This window comes from Lepidochelys kempii, chromosome 24 (genome assembly GCF_965140285.1).
Source record: "Lepidochelys kempii isolate rLepKem1 chromosome 24, rLepKem1.hap1, whole genome shotgun sequence".
Taxonomy (NCBI): Eukaryota; Metazoa; Chordata; order Testudines; family Cheloniidae; genus Lepidochelys; species Lepidochelys kempii.
Window position 1 is genome coordinate 4,287,349 of NC_136403.1, and position 20,493 is coordinate 4,307,841.

The 20,493-nt window shown below is 50.6% G+C and overlaps 1 protein-coding gene across 3 annotated transcripts in view; it reads left to right on the forward strand.

Annotated features, from left to right (window-relative positions):
• BCAN (brevican) overlaps positions 1–20,493 on the forward strand; it is a 58,193-nt gene that overhangs the window by 17,061 nt on the left and 20,639 nt on the right. For 2 of the 3 annotated variants that reach the window (XM_073322699.2, XM_073322701.2), the window contains 7 exons: positions 1,923–2,315; positions 4,579–4,783; positions 5,753–5,880; positions 7,649–7,942; positions 11,174–11,596; positions 13,016–14,299; positions 20,193–20,300. In XM_073322699.2, the coding sequence (XP_073178800.2) occupies positions 1,923–2,315; positions 4,579–4,783; positions 5,753–5,880; positions 7,649–7,942; positions 11,174–11,596; positions 13,016–14,299; positions 20,193–20,300 (2,835 nt within the window). The remainder of the gene's footprint in view (positions 1–1,922; positions 2,316–4,578; positions 4,784–5,752; positions 5,881–7,648; positions 7,943–11,173; positions 11,597–13,015; positions 14,300–20,192; positions 20,301–20,493) is intronic. The other variant, XM_073322702.2, reaches the window with a different exon arrangement.

The following is a 20,493-nucleotide window of genomic DNA, read 5'->3' on the forward strand; positions in this document are numbered from 1 at the left end:
GCTCTAGGGACATATCAGAGGGGTCTGTAGGACCCCTGTTGATGCAAAGCTGGGGAGTGGGGGGGCAATTGGCATTCCTCATTTTCTGGGTGCCTGACTTGAGGCCCTAGGGCACGACTGGCAGAAGTGCCGGACGCTCGCAGCTACAGCTGTTCTCCGTAGGAGCTAGGCTTTGAGCCTGTGAAGTGCTACATGATGCTAAGTCGCATGAAAACCACCACCAGCTGCCTCAAATCAGGCACCCAAAATTAGCCGCTACGGCTGAGCTTCATCTCTGTGTGCCGCAGTTCCCCCTCTGTCAAATGGGGATAATCGCACCCTGCCCCCACATGGGGGTGTTGTGAAAATAAAGTCATTAACAGCTGCCACGTGCCCCGATACCACAGTGAGGCGCACCAGGGAAAAGACCCCAAGAAATGTCACAGGTTCGTTCTGGGCTTGGCAGGCCTCCTCGGGGCTCCTCTGTCTCCATCACCTCCCATCAGCCACAGCTCAGTCACTTGGAGAGGGTGGGGTCTGTTCCACCTTGCCACCCAGTCCCCCAGCCGGCCAAACCCCCATCCAGGTCAACAGGAGAGTCCAGGTAAAAACCTGAACCAATGTCTTATACCGGGTCTTCAGTCTGGATGCACCCCTTTAGTGCCAAAGCTTTGCACGTCCCATCCTCCAAAGGGGTATATGTGTGGGGGAGGGTGATAAGGGAACCCCCTGCCTCAGGGGGCCAGCCCACAGCCCTTGTGTAAGCAGCGAGGGTCTGTCATTTCTTACAATCCCACACCTGGGCCCTGTCCTACCTTGGCCAGTTTGCAGGCGTCTCTCTCCCAGGGCTGCATTCTCTTTCTCAGAGCAACTCTCGCATCTCCGGCACCCAGCCTCCCCTGCCAGAGCTGCAGCCTCCCCCGCCCGCAGCTGTGGTTAATGGGCCAGTGAGTACCAGCTGGAGAGGTAAAGCACCCATCTGTTAACCCCTTCCCGGCTGCCACAGCGTGAGCAAGGAAGTTAGCCCTTCTGGCTTCAGAGCAGGGCTTCATTCACTAAATTAAGCAACATTCACTAAATTAAGGCCTGGGGCCAGGCAGTGAACAGCAAGCAGAAAGCAATGCATGGAATAGCAGTTCGCCGAGCGAGCCCCGTCACTGAATAAAGCAGGGGTCCTGCGGGGAGAGGTGCCAAACCCACGCATGAAGTCTGTGGGGTCACACCCCGGGTGAATTTGCCCCAGAGGGAGGTTTCCTGAGCTGTCCCTGGGCATGTTTTAGTTAGGTCTCTACGGATACCCCTGCACGGCAGCACCAGGCGGGGTCTTAAGGTGGGTTAGTTAACTCGGGTTAAAACAACAGTGGAGACAGAACTCCTCAGCTCCCAACGTGGGTAGCAGCTCAAGTTAAAGCCTGGGTTTGTACAGCACCAAGCACTTGGCAGCCTGGTCAATGACGAGGTGCTAAGGTAATACAAATAATAATATAAGGGAACCTGGGGTTGAACTTGGAGCTGCTCACCCGATTGTCCATGGTTTCACTGCTATTTTAACCCTACCTGGGAGCTCACCCAACACCCTGCACACACTCACAGTGCTCTGATCAGGGCTCTGGGCTCAGCCCTCTTGTCAGAGTGACGTTAAACGGCGCAAGGTCCAAGCAGACAGACGTCACACTGAAATCCAGGTCCGGAGAGGGGATCACAGGCAGTTAAAATTACTGAGAAGAGACAGAAAAGCAGCAATTTATGGACAAACAGACTGAAAATGCCAAGCACTGTGTGGTGTAAGTGTGTATGTGTCCACGTGCGTGCATGTTACCAGTGATCTTTGCTGGATGGAATCGTTACTGCTCAGTTGTGTGTCATGGACCCTATACTGCACAAAACTAACTGGGTTCTCCTGGATGACTGCTGACCTTTTGTTTCCTCCCTCTCCCTGGCAGACGACCTCAAGGCTCTGAGGGTCTCCATTGCCAAACACCCGCCAGTCCGGGCAGTGCTGGCAGGCACCCTCACCATTCCCTGCCACGTCACCTACCTGCGTCCCCTGGCCACCTCTAGTACAGCGGGGCGCCGGGCGGTGTTGGGGGCGCCCCGGGTCAAATGGACCTTCATCTCTGAGGGGAAGGAGGCTGAGATCCTGGTGGCCCGGGGGCAGAAGGTGAAGGTGAGCGAAGGCTACCGCTACCGTGTCTCCTTGCCCTTCTACCCGGCCACGCCCACTGACGCCACTTTGGTGATGAGCGAGCTCCGGTCCAATGACTCCGGGATCTACCGCTGTAATTTACAGCACGGCATCGAGGACGGGCATGACCTGCTGGAGGTGAAGGTCAAAGGTAACAGCACCCTAACCCTGACATCTGTCGCGGGGATGGGGCTGGGACGGGATGAAGGTCTGGCACAAGCCCCGGAGGGATTGTAATTGCCTGACTGCCTGTATAAATCAGGCCCACTGCGTGAACGGTCAGTGGCGGGGATTGAACTGGGGACATCTGGTGGTAAGCACACAAGCCTCTAGCGCATGAGCTAAAAGGCCCGTCTCTGTTCGCTAATGCTATAGTAGCGTTGTTATATTGTATTATTATCGTATTACTCCATCTTGTTATTCCCTGCTTGACTTAGCTTTCTGCAGCTCTTGACTCTGCGTGGAGGGGTTAACCCCACTTCCCCTTGCGTCGAGATGTGTGAACATAACCCCCCCACTAACACAGCGTGTACTCTGTCGTCCTCTAGTGGCTGAACTACTAAAGGATAACAGCCTACCACAGCTATCACTTCTTGGAGTTGCTCTTTTTGTTCGAGCGCTAGCTGTCTGTGCTGTGTCCAGGGTTCAATAATTGCTGACGTCTCACACTGGTCATACCGTGGTGTGTCATTAGATGAATACTTTTATTTATTGCCAGGACTGCAGAGAAGTTTCTGATATGCTGTTATTTATTTCACTTTGATGGATTTCCCTGGCAAAACCAAACAATTTCCTTAATGCACTCTGTAGGCTATTTCTCCTGGTTTCAATTAACTTTGCACACTTCTAATATTCAAGTGTTAATCTCATAAGATTCCCCGTTTCTTCCCCCTCCCCTCCTGGAGACAGGTTGTATTGCTTATGGCAAAAGCCCCCTGCAAAGTCCAGCTGGCAACGCACCCTCTCCTCTCCTGCCTGCCTATCCCTTCTCATTGGTTTCTGCCTTTCTGCAAAAACCGGCAGGAAGCCCAAGTTCGCCCATTCATTTTAGAAATGTTTCCGGCTGCTCTGATTCCTCGCTTGACATTGCCAGACATGCAATTTACACTGGAGCGATGGGCAGCCTGGTTTATGGATGATTTCCTCTGCAATTTTGCAGTGGCTCTTTAGTGGAGGGAAATCATGGTCTTGCAGTTAAAGCTTAGAAGCAGGAGTCAGGACTCTTGTGTTCTGTTACTAACTTGCTGTGTCACTCGGGGCAAATCACGTCCCTTCTTTGTGCCTCAGTTTCCCTATCTGTAAGGGGGGGAGGGGACACTAATGATTCTTGTCCAGCTCAGAGGGAAACTGTGAGTGCTAGTTTACATCAAGATCATTGCACAAAAGGGCAAAACTATGAAAAATAGTTAGCACTTATACAGCAGGCTGCATGTAGATATCTCGGACTTCCTAAAGATGGGTATTTTCATCTCCATTTGACAGACAGGGAAACTGAGGCACGTAAAGACGGGAAATTACGTGGCCGAGGCCACAAAGGAAGTTGGGGGGCAGAACCGGACTTAGAACCCCCCTCTCCTGATTCTTTGCTTTCACCCCCATCCTACATTGAGTGGATGATCATGTTTTCAGAACAGTCAGCACCCAACGGCTGGAAAATGGAGAGAGTCAGGGTAGAAATAAGGTGCAAATATTTAACAGCGAGGGGCAATCAGCCTTCGGAACAACTGACCTCCGGGGAGGGGGGCTGTCCGTCACTTCAAATCTTTAAATCAAGACTGGATAAAAGCTGCACTCTAGTTCAACAAGAAGTTCCCCGCGTGGTGTCTGCATCACAGGATGAAGTTCTCAGGCCTGTGCTATGCAGAAGACCAGACTAGATGATCAAACTGGTCCTTTCTGGCCTTAAGATTTTGCATAGGATCCTATGATCCGTCATAACAGGCTACTGATGTACGCAGCAAGCGAATGCACTCAGGGCGTACAAGGACTAGGCCAGGGGTTCTCAAACTTCATTGCACTGCAACCCCCCTTCTGGCAACAAAAGTTACTACACGAGCCCAGGAGGGGGGACCGAAGCCTGACCCCACCCGAGCTCCACTGACCCGGGCAGGGTGGCCAAAACCAAAAGTCTGAGCCCGGTCAACCAGGGCTGATGCCCTTGGGCTCAGGCTTCAGCCCCGGGTGCCGGGTCTCAGGCTTTGGCTTCGGCCCTGGGTGGTGGAGCTCGAGCTTCGGCCCTGGGCCCCAGCAAGTCTAACGCCTACCATGGTGACCCCATTATGTATTGAGACAGCACCGTAGCTGGCTGATGGTGAGAGTGCAGTACTGCACCTCCCTAATCCCCCTGGATTAATGGCCCACCAGACCTGTGTTTGCAAGGACATTTAGATGCTGTTTCACACTCTGTCCTCTAGGGGTGGTGTTCCTTTATCGGGAGGGCTCCACGCGCTACGCCTTCACCTTTGCCAAGGCTCGGGAGGCCTGCGCCAGGATAGGGGCACAGATCGCCACCCCCGAACAGCTGTACGCTGCCTATTTCAGTGGCTACGAGCAATGCGACGCGGGCTGGATCGCAGACCAGACGGTCAGGTGGGCAACTCACGCAGAGGATAGATTCAGGTGGATGCGGAACTCACATGACACATTGTTCACCTGTGGAACTCACCGCCACTGGATATTAAGGAGATGAATAATGATAAGTTCCAATACGGGGCAATCCACTTCCCCAGTACCAAAATGGAATTCTTCCTATGCCACTGTACAGTGATGATGATGATGATGATATGTGTTACAACAGTGCCTTGAGACCCCAGTACTGGACTGGGACCCCATTGTGCTAGGCACTGTACACACCCCTAAGGAAAAGATGGCCCGCGTGCCAAAGAGCTTGCAGTCTAAGACAATGTACATGGCTTTGGTGAACTTTTCTCCAAATTAAACACTGATTAGAGCAGGCTGAAATTTTCCACCTGCAACGATTCCAAAGCTGTCTGGAGTTTGGAGGAGCTCTTGGGCACAGTTTTCAATCTCTTTAACCTAGAGATTGCAAGCAAGCATCAGGAGGTCATCACCACCTTGTCCTTCCCATGTAGCTAAATGGGACAGGTGGTTGGAGGAGATTCCTGGAAAGGGAAAGGTTGAAAACCACTGCTCTAGGAGCCTGATTGAAACCCCATGGTTGTCAAAGGAAAGGCTCCCATTGATTTCAGTGAACTTCAGAGCAGAGTTGCTGGTCACCTAATCAACGGGCCCTAAATGGGCTAACATTTCCAAATGTGGCCACTGGCTTTGAATGCCGGGGTCTTGGTTGCCTCACCTTGGATTTTTAGAAAGTGCTGGCTCCCCTCAAAGTCAGCTGGAGCTGCAGGTGCTTTTGGAAATCAAGCCGCCAGGGTGGTCACGAAGGGGGTGTTCCAGAAAACAGTGGCATCCAAAAATCAGTGGCCACTTGGGGTGGGGCTACTTTGCCAGGGTCACCTAAGCCCTCTGCTGGGAGCCACCCAAGGGTTTAGCACAGCATCTGACCGGCTGGCTCCAGCAGTCCTTTTCTCTCTGTGGAAAATCAGTACTCTTGTTTTCTCATTCCAGGTACCCAATCCACACCCCTCGTGAGGCCTGTTATGGAGACATGGATGGGTTGCCAGGGGTCCGTAACTATGGAGTAGTGGACCCAGAAGACATGTACGATGTATACTGTTACGTTGAAGATCTGCACGGTAATTATGACACCAAAGTGCATTGCGTCCTTATCTGCCTTAATGGCCCATGCTGGATCAATCCAGTCCAGTTTCCTGTCTTTGACAGCTGCCAGTTCAGGGTCCAATAAACCCTGTAAAGGTCAACAGAGGAACAAACTACACACATGGCTTGGCTTTGGCCCTGAAGCCTTGCAGTAGCTTTGAAGAAGCATGTCAGACATAAGTTCTATGTCCTGCAGTATGCACCTGATCTACTGAGGTGCTGAGCACCCTTTGCTCCCATTGACTTCAACAGGTGTGGAAGGCGCTAAGCGCATTGCAGAACTGAGCCCTCAGTCCTGGCTACTGGAAAACATCCTAGATGCAAGTTGAGAATCTAGCACATGGGACCAAAGCACAAAAGCAGACGTACTCTAGAGTTTTCTCTATATAACCTGGTTTCCAGGAGTTATGGGACATGTTCAGGGTCTAGACACATACAGTGCCCTAACCACTGCACATATCATGGCACTGCCCTGAAGGATTATCACATGTCCTATGCTGGGGGACTGGCATGTGTCAGACCCTAGAGCACTGTCGCCCAGGCTGCTCTGGCGGGTCATTACGATCCTGGTGGTGAGCTGATCCGCACAGGTATGACACAGAGGTGGTGAAGCGTCACATGTCCTGCCCTGATGGGTCACTACACGGATGAGCTGACTTATGTGATATGGGCTATTGACATTCGCTGCCATGTGAGCGGGAAAGTGTGGGAGTGTGCAGTCTTGCTCTTCCCACGGCTATTCCTAAGTGCTAGCCCTTCAGCCATAGCATAATGCAGGGGCCAGTGTACTTACCTGGGAACCCGGTGAGCGGCAGTCTAGTTCAGCCTCCGGCACTGAGCTGTGGGGTTGCGGCTGGTTGCTGTGCCTCAGTTTCCCCTTCTGCATAACGAGGCGACTGACCTACCTCTTCGATTGGGTGGGCAAACTTTTTGGCCCGAGGACCACATCGGGGAATAGAAATTGTATGGTGGGCCATGAATGCTCACAGAATTGGGGTTGGGGTGCGGGCTCTCGGGTGGGGCTGGGGATGAGGAGTTTGGGGTGCAGGAGGGTGCTCTGGGCTGGGATCGAGGGGTTTGGAGGCCAGAAGGGGGATCAGGGCTGGGGCAGGGGTGCGGGAAGGGGTGCAGGTTCCAGCTGGCGTTGCGGGCTCTAAGGTGGGGCTGGGGATGAGAGGTTTGGGGTGCAGGAGGGTGCTCTGGGCTGGGATCAAGGGGTTTGGAGAGCAGGAGGAGGATCAGGGTTGGGGAATGGGGTGGGCCATGGGGAGAGGCTCAGAGGTGCAGGCTCCAAGCGGTGCTTACCTCAAGCGGCTCCTGGAAGCAGTGGCATGTCCCTTTTCCGGCTCCTCTGCAGAGGCACGGCCAGGCGGGTCTCCATGCTGCCCCATCCACAGGCACCGTCCCTGCAGCTCCCATTGGAGTGCGTAGGAGCGGCCCCAACCCAGTACTCCGGCAGGATCGGGGCTGAGCTGCGTGGTGCGGCTCGCGGGCCAGCTTAAAATGGCTCATGGGCCGGTTATGGCCCGTGGGCCGTAGTTTGCCCACCCCTGTCTTAGATAGTGCTTGGAGATAGATGGCAGCTAATGGATCCACTGGGAGTTTGTTCGATATTGTAATTAGAAGGGTGGGGTGGGTCATGCAGCCATAGGAAAGGGTCGGGGAGGCTGAAAGAGCCCTCTTTCCTGGACTGGCCGAGACCCTCTGGGCTCTGATTCCTCCCCACTTCATCTGTGATTGCAGGAGAACTCGTTTTGGGGACCGCCCCAGACAAATTCACCCTGGAGGAGGCCAAGGCTCACTGTCAGGATCTGGGAGCGGAGATAGCGACGCCGGGCCAGCTGTACGCGGCCTGGAACGAAGGGCTGGACCACTGCAGCTCGGGCTGGCTGGCTGACGGCAGCGTCCGCTACCCCATTGTCACCCCGCGGGAACGGTGCGGAGGGAGCCAGCCGGGAGTCAAAACCGTCTTCCAGTTCCGGAACCAGACTGGATTCCCCAATGCCCAGAGCAGATACGATGTGTACTGCTTTCGAGGTAAGGGACCCGTCTCCGGGGTCGCAGAGAGATTGGTCTGCAGGCTGCAATCAGTCTTTCAGTCCTTAGCTGCCGAGGGCCTGATTTTACAGAGGTGCTGAACTCCCACAGCTGCCTCTGCCTGCAGCTGAAGTTTTGGGCGCCGAGCACTTCTGCAGATTACGACTTTACATAAGAACGGCCAGACTGGATCAGACCCATGGTCCGTTTAGCCCAGAACCCTGTCTTCTGGCGCCAGCTGCTTCAGAGGGAATGAGCAGAACAGGGCAAATTAGCGAGTGATCCACCGTCCAATTCCAGCTTCTGGCCGAGGTTTAGGGACACCCGGCGCATGGGGTTACATCCCTGACCGTCTTGGCTAATAGCTGTTGATGGACCTTACAGTTACTTACCTGGGCTTGTAGCCAGAGAGCAAGCCCTTGGGGCATAATCCTGGTTCCAGTCAACGGAGCCTGGATTTCACCCTTGAAAGAGGAGTGCACGGTGGGCGTTTCCCCAAATAAGCCTCAGTTTTCTCAAATACCCATCTGTTTTGGGTGTTTCCTGTTCTGCCCTCATCAGAGACAGTAGCAGCCTGGTGATCCACGCGAGGCACCTGCACTGAAGGTATCGAAGTGCCGTACCCCTATTGCCCTCACTTTACAGGAAGGAAACTGAGGCACAGAGATTTTTTTTTTAAAGCAAGTCTGTGGCAGAGTTGGGAATCAGACCCTGACTTCCTAGGGTCCAGAGCCACAGAACTGCAGTTGGTCTCCTGTTCCTATTACGTGTCCTTCACTGTGCTGCGTAAGAAGGGCAGCGTGACTTTCCCTTACATGACAGCATGGGACACAACAAGGCGTTGTGTGACCGCTGAGACTTAGCCAAGGGGGTTGCCCAAAATATATCTTGCTGGCTATTTTATGTTGGTTATTAGGCATGGTACCTAGGTCTTGGGGACTGGGCATGCTTCTGGATTCTGGCAAGAATCCCTTAGGGACAGTGATACTAACCCTGGCTTTTGATATCATCCGAACCCACCTGGTACCATGTGAGCTGGGTTCGTGGAGCCACTCAGCCCGATGGGTTTTCTGCAGGAGATGCGGATTCAGACTGAATGACAGGATCCCGCCAGAGAAAAAAATGCTGTGAACTGAATGTCTCTGCTTCACAGCTTGTCCCTTGTCACAAGGACGCTCCTGGCCCGTGTGTGTGTGAAGCTAGAGCAGGGCAGAACAGCTCGGCTTAAGAGGCGAGAAGTAGAAGCTGAGAGAGAGAGAAAAAAAGAAAGACTTTTTCTGGTTTAGACAGAAATTAGTTGCCTGACATATATCAGAGCCAGAACCCCAGTTGGTATAAATCAGTGTCACTCCTTTGGAATCACAACTGGTGTCAATGGGTATCACTCTATTGAAGTCAGTGGGCCAGACCCCCAGCTGGCATCATTTGGCATAGTTCTGTTGGCCTCATTGAAGCTACACTATCATCCCCAGATAAAGATCTGGCCTGTTTTCATTTTATTAAATATTATTAAATATAACAACACTGCAAAATGCCGCAGGGTCTTTCCTTGTAGCCATGGGGCCGGAGTGACAATATTCTGAGACAAAACAGGCAGGATTGGGAATGGATTTCTCAGGGGATTGGGAATGGGATAGTATGGACACTTTCCCCTCTTGGCTGCTGGTTCAATGATTGATCAGTGATGGCCAAAGCTCCTTGTAACACGCTGATGCCTCTGAGCCAACTGTGTGATAACTCAGAAGGTCTCAGTCCGGATCTGGAAAGATTTTTTTCATTCCGGTGACAAATTTTGACCAAAATTAATAATGTCATTTCCGTTAATATTTTTCTTCCAAAGCTTTTTTGGGGGGGTTCTCATTAACAAAAAAATTTTAATCTTTTTTCAAGAAAACTCAAAATGTTTAGTGAAAAACTTAAGTTCCCATGAGAATTTTTCTCTCTCTCTCGCTCTCTTTTTTTTTGGTGACTAAAAAGCCCATTTTTAGTTGGAAAAACACTTTGAAGAAAACGTGTTGACCAGCTCCTGTCTGAGTCCATGTCCCATTGGGCAAGGAGCTCTCCACATCATGAAACAGGCCACAATTTTCAAAAGGAACTAGTTCCTGTGGATGCCTAACAGGAGAGGCCTTCAAAAGGGACCTGGTTTTCAGAGGGCTTATGGGGTTTCAAGTTGGCCCCCTCCCAAATCTGAGAATCCTGGCCCCTTCAGCCCCCTCGTTGGCAGTGTTTAAAGAGGCCGCAGTTCCCCTTTGGGGGGAGATGGAAGAAGCTTTTACCACCTACACTCTCTGCTGTGGCTAATTCCAGGGCTTCAGTTTCTGAAGCTACCCATAAATTCCCTTGGGATGGCCGCCATCTTGGCTACAGCACTAAGCTGGTGTAGACGGGGCTGTAGCAGACTCATATCCTCTGGATTTCTGCAGGGCTGACTCTATAACATGTTCCCCGCTGGGTTACACACTCCCCGGGCTTTTAAGCTGTTTGGTTCAGGATTTCACAAATTAAATAGAAAGGGGATAAAATAAGCTCAGGCCAGAGAAAAGAAGAGCTAAAATGATGCAAGTGTAAAAATCGATGCCAACTGGACACCCATTTTAGCTGCAAGGTTCGGACTGAGAGGTGGGGTCGAACTCACTCAAAGTTATGGGTGTGGAGGGACGGGTCAGAGCCAGGGAGTTTTGCTTTGGTTTATTGTAAAGCAGGGAGACCCAGCTCCTCAGCAGGTGTAAATCTGGGTGGCTTTAATGGAGGTAGGCCCAGCTGAGCGTCCGGGCCAAGATTTAGCTTCACTGTTCAGCTCTGGAGCTGGGCCTGGATCTAAATCGCCAGGGTGTTCTCAGGCCTTGCTCGGATATAAACTCGAAGGGCCTGATTCTCAGTTATGCTAGGTCCCCTCTACACCCTTCTCCGGTGGTGTAAAGGGACCCTTAACCTGGATGCCATGACACCCATTTGGAGGTCCTTTTGCACTGCAAGGAACCTCGGTGTCAATGAGAATCAGGCCCCAAAGCTTGACATGGGCTGGATTTATCCCTGAGGAAACTCCACGGGAGTCACTGGAGTTCACCAGGGTGAATCTGGCTCATCTTCTCTGCCCTGCTTGAACCATGCCTCAGACGGAGAGTGAGAGCAGTCCTGCTTTGAAAGGGTATTGATTGGAAGGTGTCGCTGCCTGACACCCCGGGGACAGGCCAAGGCAGTAATCTCCCGCTTTCTTTTTGCTCACAGAAGAGACAGACTCTTTCACGGAGTCTCCAGAAAAACACCGAGCCACTGAGCCCGAGGGGGTCAAGGAGATTGTTACAGTGACAGACAAGATGGAGGAGCTGCAGCTGCCCAGAGCGGAAGTGGAGAATGAGTCGAGAGGGGCTATATACGCCGTCCCTCTTTTTCAGGACATGAGTGACGCTGAGCAGCAAAAGCCGAGCAGTGCCCCCGAAGAGGCATCAATTCCTATCTCCCGGGAAGCCCTGCTAGATAACTCCGTATCCTCAGATCTAGGACTTCACCCGCCATCACGTTTCCCCGAGAGCCAAGCCAGTCCCGAGGCAGGTCTGATTAGCAGCGATGTAAAACCAGGGAGCCCTGCCCCTCCAGCTGAGGAAGGGGAAAAGGGGAGAATTGGAAATTGCACCGAGACACCCAGGAATGGTAGGTAGAGAATCCTCTGTAGTGTGATCAGGGAACGTTTTTAGGGCAATGGCTGGAATGGGGTCACAAACGCAGCATGTGCCCAAACTCCAGAGTCCGTAGGGCTGGTATTGTCAAAGAAGCCAAAGGGATTTAGATGCCCACGTTACAATGAGAGTTGGGCACCTTTGACAATCACAGGCTAATCCAGTCTCTCCTACAGGTGGCTCGTGTCAGTTGGCCCCGTTGTCAGAATCTCTCCAAATACTTTCACAGGCAATATTTATGGAGAGAGCTGGTTGAAGAACCAGTAAGACAAAATGTAATGAACATTTTTGGATTTTTAAACTGTTTCTTTGAAACTTTGAAAAAATGTTTCAACATTTTTCTATCCAGGGGATCAAAAAACTGAAAAACATTTGTCAGAAACGTTCAACTTCTTTTTCCCCCAGTTGAAATTAAATGAAGAATCAAAATTTGCAAAAGTCCCATTAGCTCAGACTAGTGTTGGGTTTGATGCTGAAATCCCACGAAATTCATGGCAGGTCCAGAACCCAATTTGGCTGCTGGCTCCTTCCTTCCACTTTTAATAAAATAAAAGGGGTGAAAAGAGAGGGGAATTCACATATTTATGAAAAGTAAAATGTGCACAGAGCCAGTTCATTTTGTAGTTCTGGCAACAAAGGACTCGGAACCAGCTCTTCCCCTCGTGTAAATGGCCTCACTCAGTTCATTTAAATGGGAGTTCACACCAGCTGAGGAATCTGGTTTATAATTCTCAGACAAAAAACACTGTTGAAATGGAGTAAAGTTTGATGTTAAGTTAGCAAAACAAGGAGGCTGGATAGTCTAGTGGTTAGGACACTAGCCTGGGATACAGGAGACCTGCATTAAATTATCTTTTCTGCACAGACTTCTGTGTAAACGTGGCCAAGTCAGTTAGCCTCTTGTGCCTCGGTTTCCCATCTGTAAATTGGGTATAATACCATTGCCCTATCTCACAGGGTTGTTGTAAGGATAAATACATTGAAGACTGTGAGGTGCTTGAGATATAATGGTAAGAGGGCAATATAAATACCTAAGATAGATATAATATGGATGATCAACTTAAGGACAAATGTTAGAGAGATGTCGTGATGATCAATGACGACATTTGTGTTCTGAAATATTGGTTTGAAATTAAAACTGTGGTTTCGTCATGTTGAATCATTTCATTTTGATTGAAAATGCTGAAATATTTAGCTCCGACATTTCCGCTTAGAAACTTTTCATTCCACGAGAAGTTTCAATATTTCAACTTTTGCGGAATGGTAACTTAATTTGAAATGTTGACGTTTTCCCTGGGGGATGAAAACCCCTGTTTCCGATCAGCTCTGGTTGTTTGTCCTGAAGGAGGCAGGAGGTAGTTTGATCGCTGTCTTTTTCATTTGAATTTTGCAGAGGAAGAACATGGAACTGACCCGTTGGAGGGAGAGAACGTGAGGACTGCTGAAGAGAAGCAGACTCCAGGCAGCAGCCAACAGGGATCAGATGGGGTGAATCTAGTTCTTCCCACTGAGATGACTCCAGGAGAGCCCCAGTCCATGGTCCCCCACGCAGAGGTAGAAATGACTGGTGGAGACATGACCGCCAGCCCTACAAATGCGCCAGCGGAAATCTCACCGAAACTAGCCGGATCCGGTGATGCAATCAAACCCAATATGTCTCACGTCCCTGTCAGTTCCCACCAAGAACGCAGAGAGGAGCCCACAGCAGAAGGCAGCTCTGCTGATGGCTTAGGAGTGGATTTCATCCCTGGTTCATCCCTGGACCTAGAGGTCATTGCCACGAAGAAGGTGGATGCTCTGGAGCAGCTAGCTCGCACCACCAGCTCCAGGGGCATCAAGGAGGACTCTGGGGTGCAAGAGCACTCTCCTACCGTCGCTGCTTCTGCTGCCCCAACTGTGGGGTGGAAGGCAGAAGATCTCAAAGAACCAGGTCAGCGGCTCTTTACGGAACGTGCCCAGACCTACGCCACACCTCCAAGTGGGCTTGTTTCCGGGATGAGCAGCACACGCCCGGGTTCTTCTGAAGATACAGAGCTGTCTGGAGATGTGGCTCTTGGCCCAGTGTGGCCAGAAGGGACCTCAACGATTCAGGATACCCCGCTGTCTGCATCCCCTGGTATGGGAACATCCAGCCTCCAGGAGAACGAGGAGCACTCGGGTTCTACCTGGCTTCTGCAGCCCGCCGCCCCCCGCTCCCAGACGGAGGACATCCGCTCTGCCTCCCGACCGGAGGGGACGATGGTTGCCCTCACCATTTCGCACACCGAGGTAGGCCAGGTCCACACCGTGCTGCCACCCAGCGGGGAGTCTCCAGCAGAGGACGACAGCCAGACGGTGGGACGCAAGAGCGTGGAGCCGCCCGACTCCGACGCGAGTGGCCCGTTGTCAGGTGAATCATCTGAGGAGGAGAAAGCCACTGAAGAGCAAACTGTTCCCTCCGCGACCCCAGCAATGGCGGCCATCTCCCCCACGGGTACTCCTGGAGAACCAGAAGGGGAAGGATGCTCATCCAGCGCCAAGCACGGCCTCACCTCCCCCACTGCAGACGTCTTCAAAGAAGCATCGGGCCCAGCGTTGGACAGGATCCCTTCCACAGACGCCCCTTTGACCACCACCAGCCCTCTCCCCGTCCTACCAACAGACAGCGCCAGCCTGGGAGCAGGGGTGAACATTTCAGGTAACCCGTACGGCTCTGCTGCCTTGGCCCTCTGGGCAGCCATATACACCGGCCTCTCGCACTAAAAACCTCCCTTGCACACTGTGCTTTCCTCTGTCTCTCCATTCGTCTGTCTGTCTTTCTCTCCCCTCCCCTCTTCAGCTGGATCAGGGAAGTTTAAGGGTCCGGAGAAGCACATATTTGTCAAACAAATTAGTCTCAACTGCGCATGCACTTTAAATCTCTTGCTACTTCTGTGAAGTGTTTTTAACGACTGTTTCGATGAAAAAAAACCCCAACGTACTATGACTAACAACGGTACTAATAAAGCGAATTAAAAGCTTTCTAGAACAAAACCACCTTGGCTAGATCTGTGCTTCCCTTTGTCCTGATTGGTCCATTGCCTTGTGTCTTATTGCAATTTTCCTCGTGTGTGTGTGTGTGTGTGTGTGTGGGTGTGGGTGTGGGTGTGTCTCTCCCACTGATGAACTAATTCTCTTTACACCTGGCCTAAGAACTGTGGGCCAAACTATAAACCCTTTATGTATAGTGGGCCTGATTCTCATTTACCCTGAGGCCCCTTTGCACAGCTCTGCCGGTGTAGCTTGTTACTGTTTGCATTGTGATGGTGTCTTGAAGAGTTTTGCAAACTGACAAACTGGAAAAAAAATTCAGCTTCGGTGAATGGAAACATTTGGAGCACTTTTGAAATATTTCATTTGGATTTTGACCGTAGACCACCCCTTTTTCAACCTTTCAAGTTGCTTGAACTGGAAAAAAAAAAAAAACCCACCCCAAAACTTTTCCTTTAGAAAATGCCGAAACGGAATGTTTCTTTTTCCACATTGGTTTGAGCCCGGAAATTCGCTGAAATTGCCCCTCTCCCGTGAACAGTTTCAGTTTTGACCAAATCGGCATGCGTTGGTGTGAAAACCATTTAGTCAGAAATTCCTGACTAGTTCTAGCTGCTGTTGCTTGGGCTCAGCTTCTCTCGCTGGGGCTGCAACAGATTCATCTCCTCTGTGAATTGGCAAAGAGGGGGGCCTGGAATCTACGTTCACCAGTGAGCTACAGTTGTGTCTGGGGGGGCCCCCCCGTCAGCGATCAGGGCAAGAATGGAGTGAAAATTTTCATCCAAAACTTTTTTTCACTGAACGCTGCAGGTTCAGCCACACCAAAACACTGGCGAATTCATGTAAAAAAGAAAACCAAAATTGCAAAAAAAGAAAAAAAGCCCAGGTGTTCCGTTCTGCAAGTTTCAGAATGAAACTTTTTGATTTTTTGGTTCAGAACGACTTTGTTTAAATTATTTAAATTTTTTAATACATTTCAGTTTTTTAAAGAACACTTTAAAAATGCTCAAAATTCAAGTGCATTTTGCTCCAGGTTGAACAAAGTGTTTCATGTGACCCAAAACAAAGTTTTTTCAAACTTTTCAATTTGCCCAACATTTTGAAAAATTTCATTTTCAGTTTAATTCGAACCAATTTTTCCCTCGGTTTTTCTGAATGGCCAAGAACCGAAAAATGTCATTTGCCCAACTCTGATCGGGCCTCTGGTGCTAGGAGCGGTACAAACCCACAGGAAAGACCCAGTCCCTTGCCAGAGAGCTTACAATCCAATAAAGAGGGCTACTCTTAATTAAACTAGTATATTGCAAATAATAGCCCAAACCATTGTAGTAGTGAATTAAGAATTAAATGCAATTATGACCCCTAATAGGTTAGGGGGAGGGATAGCTCAGTGGTTTGAGCATTGGCCTGCTAAGCCCAGGGTTGTGAGTTCAATCCTTGAGGGGGCCATTTAGGGATCTGGGGCAAAAAATTGGGGATTGGTCCTGCTTCAAGCAGGGGGTTGGACTAGGTGATCTCCTGAGGTCCCTTCCAACCCTATGATTCTATGATAGGCTTCCATGTCACATTTCAGATGAAAGAGAAGGCCTCTGGCAGCACAGCATTGTGGGTCAGTGCTGAATCATAGGGAAGAGCGCCCTCTGCTGTCACAGAAACACAACCTCCTGCAGCAACCTCAGACATCTCCCATCTACTCACCGACCTAGCCTGATTCAGCTCAGCTGATATAGCCCAGTTCATTCAGATGGCAGGCGGAGAGAGGGAAATGAGTTAGCGCTAGGGTGACCAGAGGTCCTGATTTTATAGGGACTGTCCCGATTTTGGGGGCTTTTTCTTATATAGGCACCTATTACCTCCCCCACCTCCTGTCCCGATTTTTTACACTTGCTATCCGGTCACCCTAGTCAGCGCTCAGATTTCCGAGTGGTAGCCGTGTTAGTCTGTATCAGCAAAAATAACGAGGAGTCCTTGTGGCACCTTAGAGACGAACAGATTTATTCGGGCGTAAGCTTCGTGGGTTAGAACCCGCTTCAGCGTTGTGCTTCTGCCGAGAAGGCTTTGTCCTTATCCCTTAGGCTGTCGAAGGGAGTGCCGACTCTGGGATTGTAGCCTCTGGTGGAGCTGCAGTAGAGTCAGATGTGCAATTTAAGCCGTGCAACGCACCCTGTATTGGGGTAGCTGACCTGGGTTTCCAGGGTCCGATCAATTGTGCATAGGCCCTGAGTGAAGGTGCCGCGTACCCCGACAGAAGGAGATCTTCTGCCGACATAGGAATACCGCCTCCCTGGATGACGTTAGCTATGCTAACAGCAACATTTGCAGTGTAGACCAGGACCAACGGGAGACAGGGATTGTTTAGGGTGGCTTTAAGGAAGCCTCACCAGGCACAAAGAGAAATTTGGGCTGCAGATCAAGACATGTTTCCTGTTGCTCAGAGCAGAACAGTCTCCCTAAGGGAGGTATCCATCACATGGGGGCATTTTAGGTGGGACCAGACAAAGCACTTTGAGATTAGAATAGGGAAATGATCCTTACACATGATCTGTGGTAGGGTGGGACCGGATGACCTCCTAGGTCCTTTTCCTCTTTAAGAAGCTCACAGAGGCCCTGATCTCCTCACTGAGAAACTCCCACTGATCCAAAATCTTGCGATGCTCCCAGCAGAAAGCACGGGCTGACTCTGACGTGAACCAGTCTGGTCTCCCCAAGCCCTGCATCCGTTATCGGTCTTATTAAAGCAAACGCTGCCGTGATTATAAATACTGTATGCACTGCGCATTCCCCCTTTTTAATCCCTAACCCAAGGTCAAAGGCAGAGACACTGTCTTTATGGATGAGGACACTGATTTTAGTGGGAGTTAGGCACCAAAATCAGTTTGAGGATCTGGGCCTAATATCACACATCAAGTCTGCAGCAAGGGATGAAACTCAGGACTCCTAAGTCCCAGCCTAGCAGTCGATAACCACGGGACTGTCCTTCATTACTTCACGCAGCATCCTGTCCCCAGTATTGATCACTAGAGGTGCTTCAGAGGAAGATGCAAAAGAACTCCTGCAGTAGCTAGATTCGGGATAGGCAGCCGGCCTAAGCCCTAGCAGAGATCCTCTTAAGCCTTGAGGAGGTTTTTACTTTATATCTATTGCAAACCTCTGTTTTTTTAGCATTTACTCTTCTATGTCTGGATCTTCTTGTTAACCACATCAACCTCTCAAACCTCTTTGACTCCTTCTCAGTTCTCGGCCTCAATGACTTCCTGTGGAGAGGAGAGCCTCAATCTGGTTTGAAAGCCTGGTGTGTCAGTACCACGTAGGAAAGATGGTGCAGTGGTAAGGGCCCTCGCCTATCACTTGGGAGACCTGCATACAAGTCCCTGCTCTACCATGGGCTTCCACTGTGAGCTTGGGCAACTCACCTGGCCTCTCTAGGGCCCAGTTCCCTTTCTGTCTAAAGGAGAAAACAGCACGGCCCTGCCTCCCAGACAGCAGAGAGGATAAGTACATTAAAGATTAGCAAGATGCTTGGATGCTATGGGGATGGGAGATAGATAAGTACATATTTGTATCATGGACCAAGACCCTATGGTGCTGGGTGCTGTGCAAACACAGACCAAAACTACAGTCCTTCCTCCAAAGAGCTTGAAGTCTACCTATGAGACAGCAGATTCAGGCGAGGGGGATTGGAGCTCAGGAGTGCGACTCTGGACAATGCTGTCTGCTGATGTTCGTTAGGGGTGAAATTTTCAAAGCCAAATAAAAGATTTGGATGTCCATTTGCCACTCAAATTAAAATCTTCACCTGCATGTTCAGAATGCCGTGAACACTCTAACCCCTTGGAGGAATGTGATTTTAATTTTTTTAATATAATATTGATGTTTATTTTTAAGCATTTTTTCAATTTTTAATCGATTTAAAGTTTCCCGGTGACTTAAGCCCCATAATTTTGTGCATTTCCCCCACAATTTTTATTGTTTTACATTTTCACAGTTGCAGGAAATTATGGGAAGGTCAGGCAATATGGGGGAAGGGGAGGGATCAGGCAAAGATTATGGCAGGAGATGTTCAGATTCAAAAAGTTAATGCTTTATAACCGGTATAACACAAATTGTCACCATCACATGCCAAAATATACAAAGGGCATATCCTTAAACCGAACTCTAAGAAGTTCTCGAGCTGCCGATTGCTTCCTTTGCCTAGCTGTAAATTTCAGTTGTAATTGATGGAAATATTTTTCCATGGGTTTGCCTGTGCCTACGGTGCAATTGACACTTATCGGCATTCACCAATAAAAATCACATCCTTCCAAGTCCGTTAGTGAGATCACTGTAATTCTTCCCTGTTTGATAAACGGGGAAACTGAAGCACAGAATACTTCAACTAATACAAGGCTACAGAGCATGGGAATAGCGGAGCTGAGAACGGGACTCAGATTTACTGGGGGGCGAGTGCTTGGATCATTAGCCCAGGCCGCCATCCCCCGAGGGTATTTCCCAGCCAACGCCATTCTCTATCCCCGGATAAGTCTGACTCTTAGCTCAGTCCTATCTAGCAGGAGGGGACCCACCACCAGAACTCATTCCTATTCCTTGGGAGACAGCAATCCCTTCCTGAGATGCATGTCTCCACCTCCTCCCCCTCATGGCTTCTCAGACAATCCTCCCAGTGCGAACGGAACATGCGGTAGATCCTCTTGCTCTGAAAGAATCCCCCTTCTCCCTAGAGTCCACTACAGCACTCCATCCCCGGGGCCCACAAATCCAATGGCCAGTACTGAGCTCACACAAAGACAATTATTAGGGTTTTATTGAATGCCCCTCCTCACCCCCTGCCCAGCACTTACCTTCTCTAGGGATCCTTTGAAAGGTCAAATGGCCACCACCACTCAGGTCTGTCCCGTCGGCTCTGTGGGATGGAACCCCATTTGTAACAGTATCCGAGAGGGCTCGCCACGTCTGGGGGGGGGGGGCTGCTGCACGTGGGTCTCCCAACATGACTGAGGTTCATGAGATGGAACCTTAAACACCGGTGCTGCTTCTTTACCCTTCTTTACCCGCAGTGGAGCCCCCAACATGGGGGTGTCTGGTCACGCTCGGCTCTCCAAGAGGACTGGGGCATTCGGTTCTTCATGCTGCCATAAGACTGGCTCGTTGCTCTGCATCTCTTGCGAGCCTTAGGCCTAGACAAAGCAGGCCTCCTCTGGTTTAAGATCTGACAGAGAGCCAGAACTTTAGGGGTATGCTCAGGTCTTGCAGTGAGGTTTGAATCCTGCCCTTTCCCAACACTTGAGAGGGAACTGCGGGTTGGCAGATCTGAGGCTTGGAGTCCACCTCGATTTACACTGCATTCTGGGCATTTCACAGATTCGGCATGAGCAGGAGAGAGGGCTGCCTGCTGTCTCCCTGGCAGCTGGCTCTGAGACCCCATTGATGGCTCCTGGAGAAGTCTGGAACAGTTGCAGCCAAGCCCGATCTCTCAGGGTGCTGCTCAGATTTGCTCCCACGATTAATGTCACCTGGGATCCCAGGGCTCAGCTCCCAGCTTCACTCTTTGAATGTGCTTTCAGATGACTGCATCCCAAACCCTTGTATGAATGGAGGGACCTGCAGCGAAGAAGAATACCGCATCAGCTGTATATGTCTGCCAGGCTATGGAGGAGACATCTGTGAAACAGGTGAGTCCAGGCGGGCACCACAGACACAGCCTGAAAGGCTGTTGTATTTTGAGGAAACAGAACAAACTCACAGCCCGCTTAGGCTGCTAATTGTCCTGCGTGCCACAGGCAATTTCAGGGCAGCAGCTGGAATAGAACCCAGATCCTCCAGCTCTAACAGCCACCTGAGCTCAAGTGGTGGAGGGGCCTATGA